The following is an 11805-nucleotide window of genomic DNA, read 5'->3' on the forward strand; positions in this document are numbered from 1 at the left end:
AGAACATTTTTCCTCGTTTAGTCATATCCGATTAATGATTGAAAACTGTGGTTAATATGTTTTAATGAAACATAAGTTAATACCAGTTACTCAGAAGTACTCAGGCTTAGGGTTTGGTTTAGGATTAGTTATGCATAACTTAGTTATTATATAGTAATAACAATAAACAATAAATAAACAAGGACATGTTTTTGATGACGTGTTTTACAATCTAGATGTGCTACAACGCAACCAAAAACTAGTTCAGCAAATCCACTGCTGCTCACGTCCAGATAAATAACATCAGCGCAGAAACTTGCCTCAGTGTTCTTAAGATGCAGAACTACAAGTGCACTGCGAACATCACCTTGGACAAACATCTGATAGGAACATCTAAAGAGAAAGAACCAGAGACCATTCTGTTGATCTGGATGTGGCCTTTTGGCAACATATTTGGATTTGAGAGGGCCAGTGAGGACTACACCAGCAGCCATCTATCTGCAGCAACAGGTGAAAGTCAGAACATGAACAATTTTTACAAAATGTTCACAAGACAGACACACACACACACACACACACAGAGACAGACACTTGTTTGGACAATAAAATAAGTTGAGAACAAGTCTGTTCAGTTGTTTTTATTTATAAAAAGCGAGATGAGTGGTCCAAGCACTTATACAGTGCCATTTTGATGTTGGGGCACATGACTTTTCCCATTCTTGGTTCTTGGTCCCCCCTGTGCCACCCAATTAAAAAAATAGAATCGCCCGTTAAGTAATCCATACTGTTTGGTCCCATTTGTGAGGTTGCTTGTTTACCGGGAATTGTTAATTCTATGCAGTTAAAGTAATAGTAAAATTTTAAATAAATTAATTAATAACTTCTATGTTTGTATTACACTTCCTTTGATCATTATTAGTGCTTTGTTATATATTGTATTATGTTGTTCCATTCAACTGTCTTTATAATTAGCTTTGCTTGAAAGGTTTGTACATGCTTGATCAGGTCATATAATTACACATATTCTAACATACACCAACTAAGCATAGTAGTATCGAGTTATAAGTCTACTGGGAAGTTATGCAAACAAACAGATGGATTTTCTTTAAAGAAAAAAAGTAGAAGGGAAGTGAAGATTTGGAGGGACAGATTAAAATGACTAAAAACCTGACTGTCAGGTCTGTAACTATTTTTAAATGAATGCGCAAGGTCACAGCTTCCTTGTGAAACTGCTTCATATATTAAGAACTGTTTTTGTTTCTAAAAATTATTTCATTCTTTGCTGAAGCTATCATAACACGTGAGAAAACAAGCCATTTTAGACATGGAGATTACTGTCTTGGTGAAATACTATGGAGCTGTTTCATGCTTCTGGAGAGTCACTTACCTGCAGAGTTTAGTTCCAACACACCTGGCTGTCATTTTCAAGTAAATCCAAATACATTAATTAGTTGATTCAATTAAATCGTGTTGAAACTAAATTCTGCAGGAGAGTGGCTCTTGACACAGAAACTTGATAGTCAGAGACTCTATTCCATCTTTGTGTTTAACAGGTTACGTTATTAGGACAGTGTTTGTGTCTGTGCTGAACTGCACAACTGAAGCATTTGTCCATTCATTGCCCAGCAGATCAACGCTGTCATTTTCCTATCAAAAAAAAACCAACAAAAATCATAAAAATAAAATCTACAAAGTTTATTGTTGTGTTGTTTCTGTTTCTGCTGTCTAAATAATAATAATTAAAAAAAATTCTCAAAACATTATTTTGCATTTTGTTAGATAATATTTCTGAAAAATTTACTTACATGGAGGTCTGTTGTTATTTCTGTTGCTTCCTCTCTTGTGATTGCCTTCTCTGAAATGGTCAGAAAAAAGTGTATATATTTTCATTATTTATTTTTAAAATATAGACAAGAGAAAAAAAAATTATAGTAAATACTGACAAGTGAATGCTTATTGACCAATTAAAGTGTATAATAACCAGCCTCATACAATAAAAATATAATAATAATAATAATAATAGAGGTCTTACTATGCCATGACCACAATTTCCAGGAAATCACAGTTAACATTAATATCAGTGCACCACAAACTAGTGCAATCACCCAAATAAGGTCTCTGAAACAAATAAGGAAATTGTTAGACTTGTGAAGCTGAGATATTTTATCTGTTAGTAGCTCCAAACAGATGTTGAATAGTATTTGTTTTACAGAAGTATATTTTGAACGTACCTGCTTTCATAAGTGGTTTTGGGTTCAAATGTCAGATCTTTAGATGACAGAGTAACTGTAGAGTTACTACCAACATGTGGAGTTGTTGATCTGCTGGTTAGTGTTGTCCTAACAGTACTACTGCTGTGAGATGGGTCATTTTTTGAGTTCTCCGTTGTGGTTGGATAGGATGAGGACTGTGTCGTTGAATGAAACTGCTTTGGTGATGCTGTAGATGTCTGGTCAGTTTCTTCTGTCTGAACTGAAGTACTTTCAGGTAATTTTGATGTTGTGGGTAAAAGTGTTGCTACTGAATTATGGTTGTGTACATCAAAAGAGTTAGATGAAGTGAAAGATTGTGCTGTTGTAACCGTGAAAGGTCCTGTAAATAATAATAATAAAAAAATAAAAAAACAGTCAGATATGATATATTGGACACATTGCTGCTTGTTTTACTGAACTACATTTTATATAAGAGCAGGAATGTTGTTTTGCTTTACCCAGAAACTCATTGTGAAATTCATTATTTCATTGGCATGTAATACTATTATCTTTAAAGGGGAAGTGTGTAATTTCTTGAATGCTATAATATTAAGCACTCAGGATATAAGAGCCGGCCCCAAAGAATTAAAATGATGAAAATATTTCTCCTTATCTAGCTTGCTGTGCTGAGAGAAGACATTTGATGATTCCCACCAAAAGTCTAAACTTTTCTTTCAAAGCATTGCTTTGTTTGGTTACCGCTGCACAGCAATACTGGCTCAACCAATGGCATGAGTTTGGAGCGGGGCTATCTGTTTAGCTGACCAATGACTGACGAGGGAGTTTTCGAGAAATCTGTTTGAAATGTGATTTAGATATTTTTTGCAATTCTGTTGAAGTGCAGTCGCATAAATGACACATCAGTGAAATTCTGTGGGTCAAAAGGTCCACTGTCCATTGTCAATAGTGTATACTCGCAACAAATCGAGTAATCAAATTAATGATTGATAAACCAGTTTTACATTACCCTGTTTCAAATGCATATAGGCCTACTCAGTGACCGTTAAAATCTTTGTCATGGAATATGCATTTTGTTTACTTAGGCCACGCAGGCTACACACTGCAAATAAATTCGGTTGTCACTTCACCTTTTACTCCTTAATCGCGTTCTGTACACATAGCTAATTCACTAAAATACACAACAATAGCAGAATTTTCTTTAGAAAAAGGCGTGTAAATAGTAGTTAGGAGGCAGATATTTATACTTCAGTACTGTAGTACATTATAAAACAGTGTGCAATAACATATTGAGTGTAAATTATAAATTCTATTTGATGAACGCCACTTTATTGGGACAAAAACCTACTACTAATTTCCACTTTTCAAATATTTACTTAATTTTTTTATTGACAATAAATGCCTTTCTGATCTGGTATGTAATGGGAAAAGGAGTTGCACGAGTTTAACAATTGGCGGAATCGAACTCGCATCGCCGGCATCAACAGCACATATCTCGCGTTTTTTACTTATTGCGCCACTGATTCTATAGAAACGCACGTCTTTTGCAGTGCTGTTTATCACAGCCAGGCATTGGTGGGCGGAGTTAATGTAAATAGCCTCTGCTAACAAAGTGGTCTATTTGTCCTTAGATACACTCCGTTTCTTTTTAGAGCTGCTTGACAGCGGAATTTAATTCTGTTTGCATAACTGAAATATTATTTTTATTTATATATTTTGTTTATTATATTACTGCAATATTAATATTATTATTTTTAATATCTTGGAAACAATGTATAAAGCGCTATAGAGAAGGTGATGTAATTTGACTTATCAGAAAAGTGCCATAGAGATTAAAGTACAATTTATGTCCTACTGCGTTACTGTAATTGAGTAGCTTTTTTGTGTACTTCTATATTTTAAAGTAATTTTTAAAATCTGTCATTTTAATTTTACTTAAGTATAATTAGTTTGCAGTATTGTACTTCGCTACATTTTAAAACACATTAATTACTGAGTAAAAAGAAATCGCTCCCTGTAAACTTTTGACAAATTAGACAAAAAGACAGTGGTGCAGGGTGTGCGATATATATCGTCTGCGATAATATCGTAATTGTTGTTTTAACGATGTGCGATTTGACATTACCAGTATTTTGCAAAAAACCAAACAAAACTGTGAAGTGTTGTGCTGTGAAGTCTAGTAGATTAGAATAGTGCGCGCGCACTATTCTGCTGTTAAAAAAATGCATTTAGAACGATCACAAAATTGAAGATATAGGGGCAGAAAATGTATATATTTATATCATTTCATATAGTAAATCAATATCACACAAAGAGTGTCGTTTTTTTTTTTCTCCAAAAATCAGCATGATTACATATAGATTTTGTTTTACAACAGTTCAATTAACAAGAAGTTAGTATAACACCATTTTGCCTGTTTTTGCTCTATTTCGACAACAAAAATAATTCCAAACACAGCCACCATAGCATTTTGTTTATGAATGAATCAACCATTTAAATGATTCGGTTCAATCGCAATGACTCACTTATTAATAGTGACTTGGTGACACCTACTGGCGGTTTTAATTTCACATTTAAAGTATCTTTTGATGTTTTTTTTTATTTATTTAATAATCTCAAATGAGTATTCAACATTTTATGTCTTATATATCAAAACATTATTTCTGCATTTGTAACTGCAGGTTAAATGCATTCATGTTCTGCATTAAACAGTGTGTAAATACATCTAAATGCCACTTCAGATGAAGTGTCTGTGTTTCTTTTGCCTTGTAAAGATGAATTTTGTTGATACTGATTTAATTTGCCTGGTAACAGCCCAAATGTCTTATTAAGTAACTGATTCCTTTAATTAAAAACAACTAGTTTGAGATTTTTAGGCCTATCCCAGGGGTGTCAAACTCAGTTCCTGGAGGGCCGCAGCCCTGCAGAGTTTAGTTCCAACCCTGCTCCATCACACATACCATGTAGTTTTCAAATCAGCCTAAATGATTTATTTAATTAGGGTTATATCTAAACTGTGTAGGGCTGTGGCCCGCAGGAACAGAGTTTGATACCCTTGGCCTATTCCATTTTTGCCTCCCTCCCACTGTTAAAAAGTAACGAGTAAAAAGTAATTTTTACTCTGAGCAAATTTTAAATGAGCTACTTTTTATTTTTACTTGAGTAGATTTTTAGACTGGTACTTTTACTTGTACTTAAGTAAAATTTAATTAATGTAATGGTACTTTTACTTGAGTAGAATATTTTCATACTCATTCCACCTCTGTGTCCTACTAATGATATTGTTTTTAGATGCACAGTGATAGTTTGTAGTTTACATGTATATACGTACATACAAGTCTTACATTTATAATTATTATTCCCCGCCTCCGCGTTCTGGGAAAAAGTATCCCATGCAGCGTCTTCAGATGCATACATCAAATTTCAGCAAATGTAGCAGGTAATCCGGGCATTCCATGCATACAGAAAATTCACATACTATTCACAGTATTCACACAGCATACTGCAATATAGTAGGAGTTGTATGATAGTATGCCATTCGGAACACAGCTTCTGTACTGATTTCAGTGTACTTGAGTTATATTTAGCAGATTCTGGCAAATACAGTAGGTCATCCGGGTATTCTATGCATACAGAAAATGTGCATAATATGCACAGCATACATACTGGATGCTGCAGAAATAGTAAGAGTAGTATGATAGTATGGCATTTCGAACACAGCCCATGTCTATCAGTGGTAGTTACGTTAAAATCGACGGACAAATAGAGTCTTTAGTCAAAAAATGGCACATAACAAACGACTAAACTTTTATTCACTCCCGCAAGACGACAGAATGTTGCTATAGTTACAAATGTGGGAGTGAGTGCTGTTCCGTACACACATGGAACATAATTTACAGGACTCACTCCTGCATTTAAATGTGGTTGTCACTCCTGAAACTTGTAGCGTGTATGTGGCCTAAATTACCCACTGTAAATTTCATTATGGCTATTACAGTTTGGAAGCCCGTTTCCACCACTAAAAAAAAAAAAAAAAGACTGACTTTTTTTTTTTTTTACATCTCACAAATTCTCGCAATTGAGAGTTATAAAGTGAGAATTGCATGGTATAAAGGCGCATTTGCGTGTTGTATAGTCAGAATTGCGAGTTATAAATCACGAGACTTAACTCGCAATTGCAAATTTATATCACACAATTCTGAGAAAAGGGATCAAAATTGTGAGATATAACCTTGCAATCATGAGAAAAAGTACGAATTGCGAGAGATAAACTCATAATTGAAAGAAAAATTGTGAGGTATAAATTCCCAAATGTTTTATAATTTATTTTTTATTATAATTGCGCAGTGTCGTGTTACATCCCTAGGATGTATTTGTATTTGAAATGCATTGTTGGTGTGTTTTCCCGCCCTTTGGGTGTGGTTATGTTTCGCCTGTGTGTGTGCTGTCTCTCTCCCTCTATCTCTCTCACTCTCTGCTTGCTTGGCAGTTGCAAATTTCCCACAGGTGGTGCTCATCAGAGAGTGTGCTGCAGACGGTGTTGCTACAAAAGAGCAGAATGAACACTGCTTGGAGAGGCTCACTTCTCCCCTGCTCCAGACTTGTGTTGGGGGTTTCTTCTTTAAGAGATCTGTTGCTTGTGGGTGAATTTTAATAATTAACTATTGAGTGAAGGCTTCTGAGAGTAGGTTGTATTCCTGTTGAACAGCAGTGTGTGCTGTAACTACAAGTAGTGCATGTAAACTTTCTTTAACTTACTTCCTTGTTAAGGTATCCAAAGGTATTGTAACTTATTTTGTTTATTTGATTTATGGTTAGATTGGAAGCTGTAGGGGGAGGGTGCCAGTTTATTTTGTACTCCTGTTTATCCCTGTTTTTGGTTAGTGAGGGAGTTGAGGAAAACTTTTGTTGATTTTTTTTTTTTTTTTTTTTTTACCTGAATAGGTTATTTAGTACTCCTCCTGTTAGTTAGCTGCTGTTTTGTTTGTTATTTTGGCCAGGCCCTCTCCTGAAGACATTTATTGCTTCCATGATTCTTGCTTTCCTAAATAAACCATTTCAATTCACCAAACTAAGTGGTTGTTGCATTTCTGGGGCAGAGGATTGGAGTGATTCCTCCACATTTTATTGATTTCTTCTTTATAGTCTTAGTTAACCTGTTACTCCCACTCCCAACCCTAGACTGGGGGAACGGGAACGTAACAGTCGCGTCTGGCAAGGATGTGGTGTTAATCCAATGTATATGTTAATGATATGTGAGATGTGATCACTTACTTGTGTTGGAATCTGTAATGAGTTGTCTCGATTCAACATTGATATGAACGGGAACCTGCACTTGCCCAGCCATACACCAGTACCAGCCTGCGTCTGTCGTCTTTAGTCCTGTCAGTGTCACTGTATAAACCCCATCATTTGTATCATTTATCTGTAGAGCTGCACCAAGGGATGGCTCTATATCCTGAGCCGTTTGACAGGAGTGCAGATCTCCACTTCTGCACCATTTTCTCTCAATATCTTTAAAATTGTCACTGTAGAGACACTGTACAGTAACATTGCCGCCCTCTTCACCTGACACCTTGTTGCTGGCCGCTGACAGATCTGGAGTACCTGAGAATAACAACAAAATCCATAAGTGAGTTAACTGATAAACTATCTTATGTCTTGTAGTGGCACTAAAGTAGCTATATCAAAATCATTTACCCTTAGTGACGGTAAGTTCTAGAGCTGTTCTGACAAAGGAACCTCGTATTTTGACTGCACACCAGTAGCGGTTCGAATCGCTGCTGCGCAGGTTTGTCATCGTCATGGTTGTTACCAGTTCATCTGGGCTGTTGTAAAAGCTGATGCCTGTTCGATTCACTTGGTTGGTGGGTTGCAGTTTCACACAGGTAAGCCAGTTCTTGCCTTTGTACCAGAACTTTGGCAAGTCATTGTGCAGCCGATGGTAGTGACAGGGAATGGTGACAGATTCTCCACTTTGAACTGTTATCTTGCTTACTGTCCATACAGAGATGGTTCCTGTGAGTCACAAAATTAAAATATTCTCTAGAAAGATTTTCTTTGGAAATCTCACCCAGAATTTTTTACAGAAAAAAATATCAGCAATATGAAATGATTTAAGGGTGAGTAAATAATGATTTTTGGGTGAACTGTTTAAGGACATTATATAGCCTACAGCGAGGTCACCAAATCTGACAAGGCAGTATTGGAGGTTACCAAACTCACTTGCCCTCTCTACTTCACACACAATGACTTTTAATGTTACCCAAATTCACTCTGGTGATATCTAAACTTATTTTATATCCCAAAAAGCATTTCAGTCTGATACAACTGCACACATACAGCGGGGTCACCAAATCTGGCAAGGCCACAAAAGACACTGTCGAAATCTGCTACTGTGTTCTTTTTCACAATTTAATATGACCTAAATTCACTCTGGTGATACCTAAACTTATTTTTTTTTATACCCTAGAAAGTATATTTCTCTGATGAGAACAGCTGCAGATACACAATAGGATCACCAAATCCTACAAGAAAGCATTATTTTACTGTTCGTTACAACCATTTCTTTCACACACACATTCTACAGCGACCTCTAGATCACTGATTTCGACACAACACATGTATTTTTATGACTTGCTCTTTAAAAGTACCTATCCGGCCAGTAGGTGGGACTGTCGGTCGACTGATTTCGACAAACTTTCATTGATTCAAAGCGCTGATGAGGTAATAAACTGTTCAGCGAAATCGAGAACGTATGTCGAATCGTTCAAGTCATGTCGGATACATCGTATTTACGAGTTGAACGCACATGAACGCTACCACAAAGTCGTTATTACGAGTGGGAAACTCGGAATTTTCTTTAAGCCCGGAGTTTCCGAGTTGGGGGCGTGTCCGTGAAAAAACATGTCGGATGTAATGGACGCAGCCAAAGACTAAAGATATGCAGTTGTTGAAATGAATAAAATTATTATTTTTTGTAATGTACAATAAAACTATATAAGTTGCATATACAAAATATTATATTAATGTATAATTATAATAGAATATATAATTATTCAGTTTACATCACCTTCATTAATTAAATAAAAACGGAAAAAAGAAAAAACACAATGCACATTCTTCTTTCAATATTTTGTAGATGTAGAGTTAAAAAAAATAGTTGAATTGTGTAGAAAAGTTAAATCGCCATATTTTTCCGACCAAAGTGACTTGAACGCAACCGACGTCGTAATAACGACTTGTCAACTCGTAAGTACGAACGTCCCAGGAGCACTTGAACAAGTGCTATACGGATAAATGTAAACAACCCAGCGACCTATGCTTTTTTTTTCTTCTGCGTATATTAATGAGAAGAATCCTGCTTTGTATTCGATATGCGCAGTGTTTTTATTCGTCTGCTTTCAAAAGAACAATTGCAGATAGGCCTATAAGAAATTACACAAATATATGCCATGGACTATTACATACAGGATAATTCACTAGTCAGTGTTTCATAATGTCTGAGTACACACAGAAAAAAAAGAGGATGTTTGGTGAGGTCACGTTTAAAATTCTGCTCTGTTGTAATGTCAGAAGTGCATAATTACGTAAAAATCACATTGGCGTCAGTGAATTGATGAATGTTGAAACGTATTTAAAAAAAAATATCTAGGCTACTACCAAATCCTTTTGTTAAAGATGTTTTCTTTGCGTATATTTTACATTGTGATTTATGATGTTATTCTAACTATTCATCCATGCAGCCTTTATACAGCCTATTCTTTTAAAATGTTTATTAAAAGCGAATGTTCACCATGATATAATTTACTCTAGACAATTTAGGCTATATAGTGATAAAAAAAATAATAATTAAATACATTGACGATGCTCATATACCTTCAGTTAGCCTATTGTAATGTTATTATAGCCTATTAAATGTATTTTCAAAAACATATGTTTTACAAAGCAGTAGCCTATAATATGAAGAACCCTTCCTTAGAATAGTGCAATGAACCAACACGGGTTTAGTACAGAAATTCAATTATTTTCTCTAAAAGGACTTACCTAGGACTTCTAAAAGCAGCACCACGGTTCTTAGCAGAAAAGCCATGCGTCTAATCAAATGTATTAAGTGATTATTACTGAGGATCAAAAATGCTAAACCTTCTTCACATGTAACTACGACTTCAAATAAATTGTATCCCAAACCAGGCTTCCTTTTATTTACCACTGTGGATTTCAACATTTCCTGCACAGTCTTCTATCCTTCTTTCCTGTCATCCTTCCCCTTTAGAACTTAGAAGTTTGGCCTCAGATTGTTCTGAACATTTACCTCAATAATAAGCTTTGTTTTTTTTTTAATGTCATTTAATCATAAAAATAATTGTTTTAACGTTAAATTATGTGATGTTTGGTATAAAATAAATATGCTTCCTTTCTAAAACTCAGCAATATTTCACGAATAAACGAAATGTATATTATGCATGTAACAAACTGTAAATGTAGATTTGTATTAGTTTTATAAGTTAGAACTCAAGCCTTTATTTGCTGTCGAGTAGCAATATTTGTTCAACAATGTCAACGTCCGTTCCTGAAATCCGTGACTAGATGGCGCTGTTGACAAGGTTTGTGCCTAAACTATGCCATTCATAAATTTCTACGGGGCCTGAATGGTTTTACACACGCTCCATTTGAAAATGCAAATAAATAAATAAAAGAATATTGTACTTGGTTAAAACACCTCCTTGGTTTCAATATGGCGTCTAACCTGATTAAGTGTATAGGCCTGCTGAAAAAGTCCACACATAACAACTCTCTTACATTTCATTTTGCTGAGAGAGGTTGATCCTTTTAAATGTCTCTGTTTAGGTTGGGGGTTTGAATAGGCCTAATTTATTTTTTCTTACATTCGCAGAAGCCATCGGATTAAGATATGCAGACGCAGTTTAACTAAAATTAGCCTACTTTTCAGGGCTTGAAAGAAAAAACCTATATTTATGTGAACTAGAGTTGAAATTTGACTCCTCTTCAAAGGGTGATATAAGACGATTGAATAAACAGTCCAGTTTTCCAGTTCATACTGACTCATATGGCCAGTTTAAACAGCCCGCGGTCTCATGAAAATACGTAGGCTATAAATATTACGCCAAACCCCCCGTTATATGCGTGCATATGATACGAAATTTGTTGGCGTGCATATGATACGCATCTACACCACAACAAAGTCCATTTTTGCGTATCAATACCACGAGTTTTCGTTTTTATTTGGCGTACTATTTATACGCACTTTCATGAGATCTGGTTGGTTTAAACTGGTACTTCCTTTGGGACGTGGTCGCTGGTCTCTTGTTTGTGCAAACTGGTAGCGTACAAACAGACAGACTGACTGACAAAAGGATTGACACAGTTCCAACCGCCAATTCAAGCTTTTTCAACAGGACACCTTTCCTCAGCTCAGAGCCAAAGTTTTTTTCTGTCTGAATTGTTTTTATCACTTCTTTTTAATTTGTTTGTTTCTCCTCCAGGGAGCAGTCATGAGACGTTTCGTTTGTATTATGCAATCTCAGTTTTCTCAGTAGTCTTGTTTACTGTACTCTTTAACGTCTCAAATATGACTTCAGTCTATACAGTGATT

General features: G+C 35.5%; 1 protein-coding gene across 1 annotated transcript; it reads right to left on the reverse strand.

The window, feature by feature from the left end:
- Positions 1-10: 10 nt before the first annotated feature.
- On the reverse strand, positions 11-10844 carry si:ch211-264f5.2 (uncharacterized protein LOC570749 homolog). Its single transcript, XM_058753580.1, has 7 exons — positions 10236-10844; positions 7890-8207; positions 7464-7796; positions 2211-2571; positions 2012-2097; positions 1785-1834; positions 11-1626 (listed from the first exon to the last, which is right to left on the reverse strand). Exons 1-7 carry the CDS (start codon positions 10414-10416, stop codon positions 1534-1536), a joined length of 1422 nt encoding a protein of 473 aa, XP_058609563.1. The 5' UTR covers positions 10417-10844; the 3' UTR covers positions 11-1533.
- Between the last annotated feature and the right edge of the window lie 961 nt (positions 10845-11805).

This window comes from Onychostoma macrolepis, chromosome 19, assembly GCF_012432095.1.
Source record: "Onychostoma macrolepis isolate SWU-2019 chromosome 19, ASM1243209v1, whole genome shotgun sequence".
Lineage (NCBI taxonomy): Eukaryota > Metazoa > Chordata > Actinopteri > Cypriniformes > Cyprinidae > Onychostoma > Onychostoma macrolepis.